Source organism: Tachyglossus aculeatus, chromosome 1, assembly GCF_015852505.1.
Source record: "Tachyglossus aculeatus isolate mTacAcu1 chromosome 1, mTacAcu1.pri, whole genome shotgun sequence".
Classification (NCBI taxonomy): domain Eukaryota; kingdom Metazoa; phylum Chordata; class Mammalia; order Monotremata; family Tachyglossidae; genus Tachyglossus; species Tachyglossus aculeatus.
The window spans coordinates 5,133,946-5,151,913 of NC_052066.1; the positions used below are offsets into that span (position 1 = coordinate 5,133,946).

The 17,968-nt window shown below is 45.4% G+C and overlaps 1 protein-coding gene across 1 annotated transcript in view; it reads left to right on the forward strand.

Annotated features, from left to right (window-relative positions):
- The window catches only part of SPEG (striated muscle enriched protein kinase), a 292,468-nt gene that overhangs the window by 185,966 nt on the left and 88,534 nt on the right, over window positions 1–17,968 (forward strand). Inside the window, exons 13-16 of the mRNA XM_038769099.1 lie at window positions 1,415–1,638; window positions 3,352–3,471; window positions 6,027–6,131; window positions 15,564–15,770. Coding sequence (XP_038625027.1) covers window positions 1,415–1,638; window positions 3,352–3,471; window positions 6,027–6,131; window positions 15,564–15,770 — 656 coding nt within the window. The remainder of the gene's footprint in view (window positions 1–1,414; window positions 1,639–3,351; window positions 3,472–6,026; window positions 6,132–15,563; window positions 15,771–17,968) is intronic.

Sequence of the window (17,968 nt, forward strand, 5' to 3'; positions counted from 1 at the left end):
CACAGTAAGCACTCAATCCATACTATCAAATGAATCCATAATTATCAAGGACAGTGCACAGTAAGCGCTCAATCCATACTATCAAATGAATCAGTAATTATTAAGGCCAGCGCTCTGCTCACAGTAAGCACTCAATCCATCCCATTCAATGAATCAATAGTTATTAAGGACAGCGCTCTGCTCACAGTAAACGCCTAATCCATCCTACCAAACGAATCCATAATTATTAAGGACGGCGCTCCGCTCACTGTAAGCACTCAATCCGTACTATCGAATGAATCCATAATTATTAAGGACAGTGCACAGTAAGCACTCAATCCATACTATCAAATGAATCAGTAATTATTAAGGCCAGCGCTCTGCTCACAGTAAGCGCTCAATCCATCCTATCGAATGAATCCATAATTATTAAGGACAGTGCACAGTAAGTGCTCAATCCATACTATCAAATGAATCAGTAATTATTAAGGCCAGCGCTCCGCTCACAGTAAGCGCTCAATCCATCCTATCGAATGAATCAATAGTTATTAAGGACAGCGCTCCGCTCACAGTAAGCGCTCAATCCATCCTATCGAACGAATCGATAATTATTGAGGACGGCGCTCCGCTCACAGTAAGCGCTCAATCCACACTATCCAATGAATCCATAATTATTAAGGACAGTGCACAGTAAGCGCTCAATCCATACTATCAAATGAATCAGTAATTATTAAGGCCAGCACTCTGCTAACAATAAGCGCTCAATCCATCTTATTGAATGAATTGATAATTAGTAAAGACAGCACTCCGCTCACAGTAAGCACTCAATCCATCCTATCGAATGAATCCATAATTATTAAGGACAGTGCTCAATTCATACTATCAAATGAATCAGTAATTATTAAGGCCAGCGCTCCGCTCACAGTAAGCGCTCAATCCATCCTACCGAATGAATCAATAGTTATTAAGGCCAGCGCTCTGCTCACAGTAAGCGCTCAATCCATCCTACCGAACGAATCGATAATCATTAAGGACGGCGCTCCGCTCACAGTAAGCGCTCAATCCATCCTGTCGCATGAATCCGTACTTATTAAGGACAGTGCTCAGTAAGCGCTCAATCCATACTATCAAACGAATCAGTCATTATTCAGGCCAGCGCTCCGCTCACAGTAAGCGCTCGATCCATCTTACCGAGTGAATCGATAGTTATCCCGGACGGCGCGCCGCTCAATAGATAGGACTTTTTAGACTGTGAGCCCGCTGTTGGGTAGGGACTGTCTCTATGTGTTGCCAATTTGTACTTCCCAAGCGCTTAGTGCAGTGCTCTGCACACAGTAAGCGCTCAATAAATACGATTGATGATGATGATGATAGGACTGAGTGACCGAATGACGGTGACGATGATGGTTATTATTATTGTTATTTTTATCTCTAGCTCCAAGCTGGAAAAGATGCCGTCCATCCCGGAGGAGCCGGAGCAGGGGGAGCTGGAGCGGCTGTCCATCCCGGATTTCCTGCGGCCTCTGCAGGACGTGGATGTGGGACAAGGCAAGGAGGCGGCGTTGGAGTGCCAGGTGTCCGGCCTGCCCTATCCCACCATCAGTTGGTTCCACAACGGCCAGCGCGTCCAGAGCTCCGACGAGCGACGCATGACCCAATGTATGGCTCCGGCGGGGCGGGGGTCCTGGGCCCTTCACTCAATCAATCAATCAATCAATCAATCGTATTTATTGAGCGCTTACTGCGTGCAGAGCACTGGACTAAGCGCTGGGGAAGTCCAAGTTGGCAACATCTAGGAACGGTCCCAACCCAACAGCGGGCTCACAGTCTATAGTAGGCGGAGGCAGAGGGCAAAACCAAACATATTAACAAAATAAAATAAATAGAATTGATATGTACAAGTAAAAGAAATAAATCATCAATCGTATTTCATCATCGATCGTATTTATTGAGCGCTTACTGTGTGCAGAGCACTGGACTAAGCGCTTGGGAAGTACAAGTTGGGAACATCTAGAGACAGTCCCTACCCAACAGGGGGTTCACAGTCTAAAAGGGGGAGACAGAGAACAAAACCAAACATACTAACAAAAGAAAATTAATAGAATAGATATGGACAAGTAAAATAAATAAATAGAGTAACAAATATGTACAAACATATATACATATATACAGGTGCTGTGGGGAAGGAAAGGAGGTAAGATGGGGGGGATGGAGAGGGGGAGTAATAAATCCATACAAACATATATACATATATACAGGTGCTGTGGGGGATGGAGTGGGGAGAGGAAGGAGGGGGCTGAGTGTGGGAAGGCCTCCTGGAGGAGGTGAGCTCTCAGTAGGGCCTTGAAGGGAGGAAGAGAGCGAGCTTGGCGGATGTGGGGAGGGAATTATTGATTTATTGATTTATTCACTCCCCACTGGACCTCTCATTACCGAGAAGCAGCGTGGCTCAGTGGAAAGAGCCCGGGCTTGGGAGTCAGAGGTCACGGGTTCAAATCCCGGCTTGGCAGCTGTGCGACTTTGGGCAAGTCACTTGGCCTCAGTGACCTCAGCTGTAAAATGGGGATGAAGTTTGTGAGCCCCACATGGGACAACCTGATCACCTTGTATCCTCCCCAGCACTTAAAAGAGTGCTTTGCACATAGTAAGCACTTAGCAAGTACCAAAATTATTATTATTATAGAAAAAGCCCAGGCTTGGGAGTCAGAGGTCGTGGGTTCAAATCCAGGTTCTGCCAATTGTCAGCTGTGTGACCTTGGGCAAGTCACTTCACTTCTCTGGGCCTCAGTGACTTCAATTGTAAATCGGGGATGAAGACTGTGAGCCCCCCGTGGAACAACCTCATCACCTTGTATCCTCCTCAGCGCTTAGAACAGTGATTTGCACATAGTAAGCGCTTAACAAATACCAAAATTATTATTATTACAGAAAAAGCCCGGGCTTGGGAGTCAGAGGTCGTGGGTTCAAATCCCGGTTCTGCCCATTGTCAGCTGTGTGACCTTGGGCAAGTCACTTCACTTCTCTGGGCCTCAGCGATTTCAACTGTAAAACGGGGATGAAGACTGTGAGCCCCCCGTGGGACAACATCATCACCTTGTATCCTCCCCAGTGCTTAGAACAGTGTTTTGCACATAGTAAGCGCTAATAGATGCCATTATTATTATTATTCTTGGGGTCAATTTTCAATTGCACATGGAAATTGTCAATGGGCTGCCTGCATGGGCGGGTGTGTACTGCCGATTTGTACTTCCCAAGGGCTTAGTCCAGTGCTCTGCACACAGTAAGCGCTCAATAAATACGATTGAATGAATGAATTAGGGTCCCCCCCTTCTGCAACTTTGACTCCCCTCGTTCCCTTTCTCCCCCTCATAGACCGGGATGTGTACCAGCTGGTGTTCCCTGCCGTGGGCCCGCAGCACGCAGGCGTTTACAAGAGTGTCATCGCCAACAAGCTGGGAAAAGCCGCCTGCTATGCCCACCTCTACGTCACAGGTCAGGCCAAGATCCCCCCACTTCAGCCCCATCCCCGCCTCGATCTCGGTTCCCCCCCTCAGCCCAGGCCTGACTGTCCCCTCCACTGTCATCATCATCATCAATCGTATTTATTGAGCGCTTACTGTGTGCAGAGCACTGTACTAACCTCTTGGGAAGTACAAGTTGGCAACATCTAGAGACAGTCCCTACCCAACAGTGGGCTCACAGTCTTAAAGTCAGCGTGGCTCAGTGGAAAGAGCACGGGCTTTGGAGTCAGAGGTCATGGGTTCGAATCCCGACTCCACCACATGTCTGCTGTGTGATCTTGGGCAAGTCACTTAACTTCTCTGGCCCTCAGTTACCTCATCTGTAAAATGGGGATTAAGACTGTGAGCCCCACATGGGACAACCTGATCACCCTGTATCCTCCACAGCGCTTAGAACAGTGCTTTGCACATAGTAAGCGCTTAACAAATGCCAATTATTATTATTATTATTAAAGGGGGAGACAGAGAACAAAACCAAACATACTAACAAAATAAACATACTAACAAAAGAAACATACTGACAAAATACTAACACTGTCCCCTCCACATGACACGTCCCCAAAACATGTTTTTTTCTGTTCTGTTGTCCGTCTCCCAGAACCCGGGCTTTGGAGTCAGAGGTCAGGGGTTCAAATCCCGGCTCTGCCACTTGTCAGCTGAGTGACTTTAGGCAAGTCACTTCACTTCTCTGGGCCTCAGTGACCTCACCTGTAAAATGGGGATGAAGACTGTGAGCCCCCCGTGGGACAACCTGATCACCTTGTATCCTCCCCATCATCATCATCATCATCAATCGTATTTATTGAGCGCTTACTATGTGCAGAGCACTGTACTAAGCGCTTGGGAAGTACAAATTGGCAACACATAGAGACAGTCCCTACCCAACAGTGGGCTCACAGTCTAAAAGGGGGAGACAGACAACAAAACCAAACATTCTAACAGAATAAAATAAATAGAATAGATATGTACAAGTAAAATAAATAAATAAATAAATAAATAGAGTAATAGCACACACACTTGTCAGCTGTGTGACTTCGGGCAAGTCACTTCACTTCTCTGGGCCTCAGTGACCTCACCTGAAAAATGGGGGTGAAGACTGGGAGCCCCCCGTGGGACAACCTGATCACCTTGTATCCTCCCCAGCTCTTAGAACAGTGCTTTGCACATAATAATAATAATAATAATAATAACATTTATTAAGCGCTTAATATGTGCAAAGCACTGTTCTAAGTGCTGGGGAGGTTACAAGGTGATCAGGTTGTCCCACGTGGGGCTCACAGTCTTAATCCCCATTTTACAGATGAGGTAAGTGAGGCCCAGAGAAGTGAAGTGACTTGCCCAAAGTCACACAGCTGACAATTGGCGGAGCCGGGGTTTGAACCCATGACCTCTGACTCCAAAGCCCGTGCTCTTTTCCACTGAGCCACGCTAATAAATGCCATCATTATTATTGTTATTATTATTATTCTAGACTCTGAGCCCGATGTTGGGTAGGGACCGTCTCTATATGTTGCCAACTTGTACTTCCCAAGCGCTTAGTACAGTGCTCTGCACACAGGAAGCGCTCAATAAATACAATTGAATGAAAGAATGCTCTGCACACAGTAAGCACTCAATAAATACGATTGAATGAGCGAACGTGGTGATGATGATGGTATTTGTTAAGCGCTTACTATGTGCTGAGCACCGTTCTAAGCGCTGGGGGAGATACAAGGTGATCAGGTTGTCCCACGTCGGGCTCACAGTCTTCATCCCCATTTGACAGATGAGGGAACTGAGGCCCAGAGAAGTGAAGTGACTTGCCCAAAGTCACACAGCTGACAAGTGGCGGAGGCCGGATGAGAACCCACGACCTCTGACTCCCAAGCCCGGGCTCTTTCCACTGAGCAACCCTCCTTCTCTTGTGCGCTGTGGGTTCTCATCCCGGCTCCGCCACTTGTGTGCCGTGTGACCTTGGACAAGTCACTTCACTTCTCTGGGCCTCAGTTCCCTCATCTGTCGAATGGGGATGAAGACTGTGAGCCCCACGGGGGACAGGGATCGTGTTCAATCCGATCTGCTTGTATCCAGCCCAGTGCTTAGTATTGGACAAGTCACTTCACTTCTCTGGGCCTCAGTTCCCTCATCTGCCGAATGGGGATGAAGACTGGGAGCCCCACGGGGGACAGGGATCGTGTTCAATCTGATCTGCTTGTATCCACTGGGTAGGGACTGTCTCTATATGTTGCCAATTTGTACTTCCCAAGCGCTTAGTACAGTGCTCTGCACATAGTAAGCGCTCAATAAATACGATAGATGATGATGATGATGATGATGATCCACCCCAGTGCTTAGTACAGTGCCTGGCACACAGTAAGCGCTTAACCAATGCCGCAGTTATTCTGATGATTATTATTTATCCCCCTGCCCTCCTGCTGAACCCCACTTCCCGACCCAAATGGGGTGGACGCTCCCAACCCTGGGAGAGTTTCCGAGCGGTCTGGATCCGTCGCCCCGACTCCAGAATGGTGGGCCTCTGGTTTCCAGACATGGTGCCCACCCCTCCCGACGGACCCCCAGTAGTAGCCGCCGTCACCGGGAAGGTGGTCGTTCTCCAGTGGAATCCGCCCAAGAACCTGGACTCAGCCATCGGTAGGTCCGGGGGGCTCGGGGAGGCCGCGGGTTGGATGGTTGGGCCTTCTGAGCAGCAAGAGGGATGCAGGGTAGACCAGAGAAGCTGGGAGGAGCAGAGAGGGGTAGGAACCGGGTCGGCCTAGGGATGCTCTCCTCCTCCTCCTCCTCCCCTTCCTCCCTCTGCCCTTCCCACAGCACTGTGCCCCATGGGGCTCACAGTCTCAATCTCCATTTCATGGATACGAAATATTGCAATTATTGTTGTTATTATCTGTCTATTTGTACACATTGATTACTCTATTTTATTTGCACGTATGTACTACTCTATTAGTGATGTGTAGATAGCTACAATTCTATTTATTCCCCTTCCCCTTCCTCTGCCCTTCCCACAGCACTTGTGTCTATTTGTACACATTGATTACTCTATTTATTTTATTTGCACGTATGTACTATTCTATTAGTGATGTGTAGATAGCTACAATTCTATTTATTCCCCTTCCCCTTCCCCTTCCTCTGTCCTTCCCACAGCACTTGTGTCTATTTGTACACATTGATTACTCTATTTATTTTATTTGCACGTATGTACTACTCTATTAGTGATGTGTAGATAGCTACAATTCTATTTATTCCCCTTCCCCTTCCCCTTCCTCTGTCCTTCCCACAGCACTTGTGTCTATTTGTACACATTGATTACTCTATTTATTTTATTTGCACGTATGTACTACTCTATTAGTGATGTGTAGATAGCTACAATTCTATTTATTCCCCTTCTCCTTCCTCTGCCCTTCCCACAGCACTTGTGTCTATTTGTAAACATTGATTACTCTATTTATTTTATTTGCACCTATATACTACTCTATTAGTGATATGTAGATAGCTACAATTGTATTTATTCTGATGGCAATTATCATGATAATGTTGGTATTTGTTAGTGATGATAATGATAATAATAGTGTCGGTATTTGTTAAGCACTTACCATCAATCAGTCAATCAATCAATCGTATTTATTGAGCACTTACTGTGTGCAGAGCACTGGACTAAGCGCTTGGGAAGTCCAAGTTGGCAACATATAGAGACAGTCATCATCATCAATCATATTTATTGAGCGCTTACTGTGTGCAGAGCACTGGACTAAGCGCTTGGGAAGTCCAAGTTGGCAGCATATAGAGACGGTCCCTACCCAACAGTGGGCTCACAGTCTGAAAGGGGGAGACAGAGAACAAAACCAAACATACTAACAAAATAAAATAAATAGAATAGATATGTACAAGTAAAATGAATAAATAAATAAATAAATAAATAAGTAAGTAAGTAAGTAAGTAAGTAAGTAAATAAATAAATAAATAAGCCCTCTTCTAAGCACTGGGGTAGATACAAGGTGATCGAGTTGTCCCACGTGGGGCTCACAGTCTTCATCCCCATTTGACAGCTGAGGTCACTGAGGCACAGAGAAGTTAAGTGACTTGTTCAAAGTCACACAGCTGACAAGTGGCAGTGTCGGGATTCAAACCCATGACCCCTGACTTCCATGCCCGGGCTCTTTCCACTGAGCCACGCTGCTTCTCTATTGTATGGTCTATGTATTGTATTGTATGGTCTATGGTATGGACACCTGTCTACTTGTTTAGTTGGCCATCTCCCCCTTCTAGACCGTGAGCCCGTTGTTGGGTAGGGACCATCTCTATCTGTTGCCGAGTTGTACTCCCCAAGCGCTTAGTACAGTGCTCTGCACACAGGAAGCGCTCAATAAATACGATTGAATGAATGACTGAATGAATGTAGAATGGCATGATCAGGGCCAGGGGCTGTATGGCTGTGACAGACCCTCATTCATTCATTCAATATCCATCAATTCCCATTCCTCACCTTCCCCTTCCCCTCTCCCACCCAGCTGTTTCCCTCCCTCTCACCCACCAAGACCACTCCCCCTCACCCCCTACCAAGGATTCCTCTGTACCAGCGCCGGTCCTCCGCTCCTCCCTCCCGGCCCCCTCCCTCCCCTTCTCCCCACCCCCACCCCATCCCAGTTCTCCTTTCCCATCGCCACCCCCCTTCCCACTCTCCCCGCCCAGGCCCCCGCCAACTCATCCCAATCCAAACCCTCCCCACCCCTCGCACCCTTCCCCCTCCCTCCCCACCCTCGACAGCTGATGCCAAGTGTGGCCTCTGGAACCCCCGCTCCGTTTTAAGTAAGACCCCTTTCATCCTGGACCTTTTCCTTTCCAGTTCTCTACTCCTCCTCGCCCTAACTGAAACATGGCTGTCGCCGGACGACACAGTCTCTTCTGCTGCTCTCTGCAGTGCAGGCCTCTTCTTCTCCCACTCCCCCAGACTCACCGGAAAAGGAGGAGGTGTCGGTTTCCTTCTCGCCCCCCAATGTCGCTTTCGCACTATCCCTCCTCCCCCTTCCCTTTCCTTCCCTTCCTTTGAAGCCCACATTATTCACCTCTACCACCCCCTCCAGATTCTTGTAGCCGTCATCTACCGCCCTCCCGGCCCCTCTTCCAACTTCTTTAAAGACTTTGACCCCTTCCTCACCTTCCTTCTCTCCTTCTCCATGCCCACTCTGATCCTCGGAGACTTCAATATCCACATGGATATCCCTAACGACTCCTCTGCCGCCCGCCTTCTATCTCTCCTTGACGCTGCCAACCTCTTCCTCCACCCCACCTCGCCCACTCATCAACTTGGTCATACCCTCGACCTCTTCATCTCCTACCGCTGCACTGTGTCCACCCTCACCAACTCTGAAATCCCTCTCTCTGATCATAACCTTCTCACCTGCCTCCTCACTCACACTCCTTTCCCCTGTAAATCCGTATTACTCCCTCACAGAGATCTCCGCTCTCTGGACCCCACCCATCTTTCAGAGCGCCTCACACCCCACCTCGCCGCCCTCTCCTCTCTACCCAGTCTTGATGATCAGATTACTGCTCTCAACTCTACCCTTTCTACTCAGCTAGACTCACTCGCACCCCTTTCCCTTCGCCGCTCTCGCACCACTAACCCACAACCCTGGATCACTGCCACTGTCCGCCTCCTTCGCTCTTATGCTCGAGCTGCCGAACGCTGCTGGTGAAAGTCTAAACACCATGCCAACCTCGTTCACTTGAAGTTTATCCTTTCCTGTCTTAACTTAGCCCTCTCTTCTGCCAGACAAAACTATTTCTCCTCCCTTATTGACACCCATGCCCATCACCCCCGCCAGCTCTTCCGTACATTCAACTCCCTTCTCAGGCCCCCGGTTCCTCCCCCTCCTCCTTCCCTCACCCCCAACGATCTGGCCTCCTACTTCATTAACAAAATTCAATCCATCAGGTCCGACCTCCCCAAAGTCTCTTCCCCCCTTTCTCCATCCCCCCGGCTCTCAACACTCTCTGCTACTCTCCCATCCTTCCCAGCGGTATCCTCAGAGGAACTCTCCTCCCTCCTCTCAAGTGCTACTCCGGCCACCTGTGCTTCTGACCCCATTCCCTCTCATCTTATGAAATCTCTCGCTCCATCCCTTCTCCCCTCCTTAACTTCCATCTTCAACCGCTCACTCTCCACTGGTTCCTTCCCCTCTGCCTTCAAACATGCCCATGTCTCTCCCATCCTAAAAAAACCCTCTCTTGACCCCACCTCACCTTCTAGTTATCGTCCCATATCCCTCCTACCATTCCTTTCCAAACTCCTTGAACGAGTTGTCTACACGCGCTGCCTAGAATTCCTCAACGATAACTCTCTCCTCGACCCCCTCCAGTCTGGCTTCCGTCCCCTTCATTCCACGGAAACTACCCTCTCAAAGGTCACCGATGACCTCCTGCTTGCCAAATCCAACGGCTCATATTCTGTCCTAATCCTCCTCGACCTCTCAGCTGCCTTTGACACTGTGGACCACCCCCTTCTCCTCAACACGCTATCTGACCTTGGCTTCACAGACTCCGTCCTCTCCTGGTTCTCCTCTTATCTCTCCGGTCGTTCTTTCTCAGTCTCTTTTGCAGGCTCCTCCTCCCCCTCCCATCCCCTTACTGTGGGGGTTCCCCAAGGTTCAGTGCTTGGTCCCCTTCTGTTCTCAATCTACACTCACTCCCTTGGTGACCTCATTCGCTCCCACGGCTTCAACTATCATCTCTACGCTGATGACACCCAGATCTACATCTCTGCCCCTGCTCTCTCCCCCTCCCTCCAGGCTCGCATCTCCTCCTGCCTTCAGGACATCTCCATCTGGATGTCTGCCCGCCACCTAAAGCTCAACATGTCGAAGACTGAGCTCCTTGTCTTCCCTCCCAAACCTTGTCCTCTCCCTGACTTTCCCATCTCTGTTGACGGCACTACCATCCTTCCCGTCTCACAAGCCCGCAACCTTGGTGTCATCCTCGACTCCGCTCTCTCATTCACCCCTCACATCCAAGCCGTCACCAAAACCTGCCGGTCTCAGCTCCGCAACATTGCCAAGATCCGCCCTTTCCTCTCCATCCAAACTGCTACCCTGCTCATTCAAGCTCTCACCCTATCCCGTCTGGACTACTGCACCAGCCTTCTCTCTGATCTCCCATCCTCGTGTCTCTCTCCACTTCAATCCATACTTCATGCTGCTGCCCGGATTATCTTTGTCCAGAAACGCTCTGGGCATATTACTCCCCTCCTAAAAAATCTCCAGTGGCTACCAATCAATCTGCGCATCAGGCAGAAACTCCTCACCCTGGGCTTCAAGGCTGTCCATCCATCACCTCGCCCCCTCCTACCTCACCTCCCTTCTCTCCTTCTACTGCCCAGCCCGCACCCTCCGCTCCTCCACCGCTAATCTCCTCACTGTACCTCGCTCTCGCCTGTCCCGCCATCGACCCCCGGCCCACGTCATCCCCCTGGCCTGGAATGCCCTCCCTCTGCCCCTCCGCCAAGCTAGCTCTCTTCCTCCCTTCAAGGCCCTGCTGAGAGTTCACCTCCTCCAGGAGGCCTTCCCAGACTGAGCCCCTTCCTTCCTCTCCCCCTCGTCCCCCTCTCCATCCCCCCGTCTTACCTCCTTCCCTTCCCCATAGCACCTGTATATATGTATATATGGTTGTACATATTTATTACTCTATTTATTTATTTATTTATTTATTTTACTTGTACATTTCTATCCTATTTTATTTTGTTGGTATGTTTGGTTCTGTTCTCTGTCTCCCCCTTTTAGACTGTGAGCCCACTGTTGGGTAGGGACTGTCTCTATGTGTTGCCAATTTGTACTTCCCAAGCGCTTAGTACAGTGCTCTGCACATAGTAAGCGCTCAATAAATACGATTGATTGATTGATTGATCAATTCTGATTGCTATTCAATTCTCCAAAACGCTCAGTACAGTCCCCTGCACACAGTAAGCATTCATGGCTTAGTGGGAAGCAGCGTGGCTCAGTGGCAAGAGCCAGGGATTGGGAGTCAGAGGACGTGGGTTCTAATCCCGGCTCTGCCGCTTGTCTGCCGTGTGATCTGGGGCAAGACACTTCACTTCTCCGGGCCTCGGTTACCTCATCTGGAAAATGGGGATGAAGACTGTGAGCCCCACGGGGGACAACCTGATCGTAACTACCCTGGTGTTTTGAACAGTGCTTGGCACATAGTAAACGCTTAACAAATGCCATCATTATTATTATGATTATTGCTATTGAGGAATTGATTGATTGATTCATAAGGCAGAGAGGAAGGAGAGAGGTGAAACAGGAGGTTGGTTTGGGTAAACTACAAGTCAATCCTATTTATTGAGTGCTTTTTGTGTGCAGAGCACTGTACTAAGTGCTTAGACAGTGTAATAGAGTTGGTAGACACATTCCCTGACCACGAGCAATCACCGTTATCTAGAGGTAAAAGTCAGGCCTGGGCCTCAGAGGACCTGGGTTCGAATCCCAGCTCTGCCACTCATCATCATCATCAATCATCATCAATCGTATTTATTGAGCGCTTACTGTGTGCAGAGAACTGTACTAAGCGCTTGGGAAGTACAAGTTGGCAACATATAGAGACAGTCCCTACCCAACAGCGGGCTCACAGTCTAAAAGAGGGAGACAGAGAACAAAACCAAACATACTAACGAAATAAAATAAATAGGATAGATATGTACGAGTAAAATAAATCAATAAATAGAGTAACAAATCTGTCCAAACATATATACATCTGTACAGGTGCTGTGGGGAAGGGAAGGAGGTAAGATGGGGGAGATGGAGAGGGGGATGAGGGGGAGAGGAAGGAAGGGGCTCAGTCTGGGAAGGCCTCCTGGAGGAGGTGAGCTCTCAGTAGGGCCTTGAAGGGAGGAAGAGAGCAATTAACTAATACCATTATTATTTTTTATTAGTAAGCACTTAACTAAAACCATAATTATCATTATCCCGGTGCTTAGAACAGTGCTTGGCACATAGTAAGCACTTAACCAATACCATTATTATGTTTTATTAGTAAGCACTTAACTAAAACCATAATTATTATTATTATCACTATTATCCCGGCGCTCAGGACAGTGTTAGAAGAACGGCGTTAGAAGCAGCGTGGCTCAGTGGAAAGAGCGCGGGCTTTGGAGGCAGAGGTCATGGGTTCAAATCCCGGCTCTGCCACTTGTCAGCTGTGTGACTTTGGGCTAGTCACTTCACTCCTCTGTGCCTCAGTTCCCTCATCTGTAAAATGGGGATGAAGACTGTGAGCCCCACGTGGGACAACCTGATCACCTCGTAACCTCCCCAGCGCTTAGAACAGTGCTTTGCACATAGTAAGCGCTTAATAAATGCCATCATCATCATCATCATCATATGTACAAGTAAAATAAATAAATAAATAAATAAATAAAATGAATAAATAAATAAATAGAATAAATAAATAAACAGAATAAATAAATAAATAAATAGAATAAATGAATAAATAAATAGATGCCATTATCATATGATTATGAAGACGATTGAATGATTATCATCTTTCCTTCTGCCTCCTTTCTTCCCTCCAGCCCCGAATCATCATCAATCGTATTTATTGAGCGCGTACTATGTGCAGAGCACTGTACTAAGCGCTTGGGGAGTACAAGATGGCAACATATAGAGACAGTCCCTACCCAACAGTGGGCTCACACTCTAAAAGGGGGAGACAGAGAACACAACCAAACATACTAACAAAATAAAATAAATAGAATAGATATGTACAAGCAAAATAAATAAATAAATAAATAAATAGAATAAATAAATGAATAAATAGAATAAATAAATAAATAAATAGATGCCATTATCATATGATTATGAAGACGATTGAATGATTATCATCTTTCCTTCTGCCTCCTTTCTTCCCTCCAGCCCCGAATAGATATGCACAATTAAAATAAATAAATAAATAAATAAATAAATAAATAAATAAATAAATAAATAAATAAAATAAATAAATGCCATTATCATATCGATCAATCGATCAATCAATCATATTTATTGAGCGCTTACTGTGTGCAGAGCACTGTACTAAGCGCTTGGGAAGTACAAGATGGCAACATATAGAGACGGTCCCTACCCAACGGCGGGCTCACAGTCTAGAAGCAGGAGACAGAGAACAAAACCGAACATACTAACAAAATAAAATAAATAGAATAGATATGGACAAGTAAAATAAATAAATAAATAAATAAATAGAATAATTAAATAAATAAATAAAGAAAGAAATAAATGCCATTATCATATGATTATGAAGACGATTGAATGATTATCATCTTTCCTTCTGCCTTCTTTCTTCCCTCCAGCCCCGAATAGATATGAACAAGTAAACTAAATAAATAAATAAATAGAATAAATAAATGAATAGAATGAATCAATAAATAAATAGAATAAGTAAATAAATAAATAAATGCCATTATCATATGATTATGAAGACGATTGAATGATTATCATCTTTCCTTCTGCCTCCTTTCTTCCCTCCAGCCCCGAATAGATATGGACAAGTAAACTAAATAAATAAATAAATAGAATAAATAAATAAATAGAATAAATAAATAAATAGAATAAATAAATAAATAAATAAATGCTATTATCATATGATTATGAAGACGATTGAATGATTATCATCTTTCCTTCTGCCTCCTTTCTTCCCTCCGGCCCCGAATAGATATGAACAAGTAAACTAACTAAATAAATAAATAGAATAAATAAATAAATAGAATAAATAAATAAATAGAATAAATAAATAAATAAATGAATAAATAAATAAATGCCATTATCATATGTTTATGAAGACGATTGAATGATTATCATCTTTCCTTCTGCCTCCTTTCTTCCCTCCAGCCCCGAATAGATATGAACAAGTAAACTAAGTAAATAAATAGAATAAATAAATAAATAAATAAAAAGAACAAATAAATAAATAAATGAATAGAATGAATGAATAAATAAATAAATGCCATTATCATATCAATCAATCAATCAATCATATTTATTGACTGCTTACTGTGTGCAGAGCACTGTACTAAGCACTCGGGAAGTACAAGATGGCAACATCTAGAGACAGTCCCTATCCAACAGTGGGCTCACAGTCTAAAAGGGGGAGACAGAGAACAAAACCAATCAATCAATCAATCAGTCAATCATATTTATTGAGCGCTTACTATGTGCAGAGCACTGACAAAATAAAATAAATAGAACAGATATGTACAAGTAAAATAAATAATCAATCAATCAATCAATCAATCAATCGTATTTATTGAGCGCTTACTATGTGCAATAAATAAATAAATTATAAATATATATATATATAAATAAATAAATAGAATAAGTAAATAAATAAATAAATAGAATAAAAAATAATAAATAGAATAAATAAATAAATAAGTGCCATTATCATATGATTATGAAGACGATTGAATGATTATCATCTTTCCTTCTGCCTCCTTTCTTCCCTCCAGCCCCAAATAGATATGAACAAGTAAAATAAATAAATAAATAGAATAAATAAATAAATAAAAAGAATAAATAAATAAATAGAATAAATAAATAAATAGAATAAATAAATAAATAAATGCCATTATCATATCAATCAATCAATCAATCATATTTATTGACTGCTTACTGTGTGCAGAGCACTGTACTAAGCACTCGGGAAGTCCAAGATGGCAACATCTAGAGACAGTCCCTACCCAACAGTGGGCTCACAGTCTAAAAGGGGGAGACAGAGAACAAAACCAATCAATCAATCAATCATATTTATTGAGCGCTTACTCTGTGCAGAGCACTGAGAAAATAAAATAAATAGAATAGATATGTACAAGTAAAATAAATGAATAAATAAATAAATAAATAGAATGAGTAAACAAATAAATAAATAGAATAAAAAAAATGATAAATAGAATAAATAAATAAATAAATAAATAAATAAATGAATAAATGAATAAATGAATAAATAAATGCCTTTATCATATGATTATGAAGACGATTGAATGATTATCATCTTTCCTTCTGCCTCCTTTCTTCCCTCCAGCCCCGGACACGCTGTCTTACACGGTCCAGCACCAAGTGGTGGGCAGTAACCAGTGGAAAGTGGTGGCCACGGGGCTGAGAGAGCCAAGGTGGACGGCCACCACACTGCGCAAAGGAGCCAACTACCTCTTCCGCGTCCTCAGCGCCACGGCCAAGAGCAGCAGCAAACCCTCCGCCCCGTCCGAGCCCGTGCGGCTACTGGAGCGGGGTGAGCGGGGCGGCCTGGCTCCCCGGGCCTGGGCTCATTCGCTCATTCCGGCCTATTTATTGAGCGCTTACTGGGTGCCGAGCACTGGACTAAGCACTTGGGAAGTCCAACTGGGCAACTGATAGAGACAAACTTCTGGACAGTTCTTCTAATAATAATAATAACGATGATGATGGCATTTGTTAAGCGCTTACTATGTGCTGTGCACTGTTCTAAGCACTGGATTAGATGCAAGCCCATGGGGCTCCCAGTCTTCATCCCCATTTTACAGATGAGGTCACTGAAGTCCAGAGTAATAATAATTATAATGATGTCATTTGTTAAGCACTTACTATGTGTAAAGCACTGTTCTAAGTGCTGGGGAGGTAACAAGGTGATCAGGTTGTCCCCTGTGGGGCTCCCAGTCTTCATCCCCATTTTACAGATGAGGTCACTGAGGCCCAGAGGAGTGAAGTGACTTGCCCAAAGTCACACAGCTGACAATTGGCGGAGCCAATTTATCGAGCGCTTAATGTGTGCCGAGCACTGGACTAAGCGCTTGGGAAGTCCAACTGGGCAACAGATAGAGACAAACTTCTGGACAGTTCTTCTTCTAATAATAATAATGATGATGCCATTTGTTAAGCGCTATGTGCCATGCACTGTTCTAAGCACTGGATTAGATACAAGGTGATCAGGTTGTCCCCCATGGGGCTCCCAGTCTTCATCCCCATTTTACAGATGAGGTCACTGAGGCCCAGAGTAGTTAAGTGACTTGCCCAAAGTCATACAGCTGACAATTGGCGGAGCCAATTTATTGAGTGCTTACTGTGTGCAGAGCACTGGACTAAGCGCTTGGGAAGTCCAACTGGGCAACTGATAGAGACAAACTTCTGGACAGTTCTTCTAATAATAATAACGATGATGATGGCATTTGTTAAGCACTTACTGTGTGCCGTGCACTGTTCAAGCACTGGATTAGATACAAGGTGATCAGGTTGTCCCCCATGGGGCTCCCAGTCTTCATCCCCATTTTACAGATGAGGTCACTGAGGCCCAGAGTAGTTAAGTGACTTGCCCAAAGTCACACAGCTGACAATTGGCGGAGCCAATTTATCGAGCGCTTACTGTGTGCCGAGCACTGGACTAAGCGCTTGGGAAGTCCAACTGGGCAACAGATAGAGACAAACTTCTGGACAGTTCTTCTAATAATAATAATCACGATGATGGTGGCATTTGTTAAGCGCTTACTATGTGCCATGCACTCTTCTAGACTGTGAGCCCACTGTTGGGTAGGGACCGTCTCTATATGTTGCCAACTTGTACTTCCCAAGCGCTTAGTACAGTGCTCTGCACACAATAAGCGCTCAATAAATATGATTGATTGATTGTTCTAAGCACTGGATTAGATAGAAGGTGATCAGGTTGTCCCCCATGGAGCTCACAGTCTTCATCCCCATTTTACAGATGAGGTCACTGAGGCCCAGAGGAGTGAAGTGACTTGCCCAAAGTCACACAGCTGACAATTGGTGGAGCCAATGTATCGAGCACTTACTGTGTGCCGAGCACTGGACTAAGCGCTTGGGAAGTCCAACTGGGCAACAGATAGAGACAAACTTCTGGACAATTCTTCTAATAATAATAATAACGATGATGATGGCATTTGTTAAGCGCTTACTATGTGCCATGCACTGTTTTAAGCACTGGATTAGATACAAGGTGATCAGGTTATCCCCCATGGGGCTCCCAGTCTTCATCCCCATTTTACAGATGAGGTCACTGAGGCCCAGAGTAATAATACTAATAATGATGGAATTTGTTAAGCACTTACTATGTGCAAAGCACTGTTCTAAGCGCTGGGGAGGTAACAAGGTGATCAGGTTGTCCCACAGGGGGCTCACAGTCTTAATTCCCATTTTACAGATGAGGTAACTGAGGCCCAGAGAAGTTAAGTGACTTGCCCAAAGTCACACAGCTGACAATTGGCGGAGCCAATTTATCGAGCGCTTACTGTGTGCCGAGCACCGGACTAAGTGCTTGGGAAGTTCAACTGGGCAACAGATAGAGGCAATCTCCCAGACAATTCTTCTAATAATAATAATAATAATGATGATGATGGCATTTATTAAGCACTTACTCCATGCCGAGCACTGTTCTAAGCGCTGTCAGTTGCAGCGTGGCTCAGTGGGAAAGAGCCCGGGCTTTGGAGTCAGAGGTCA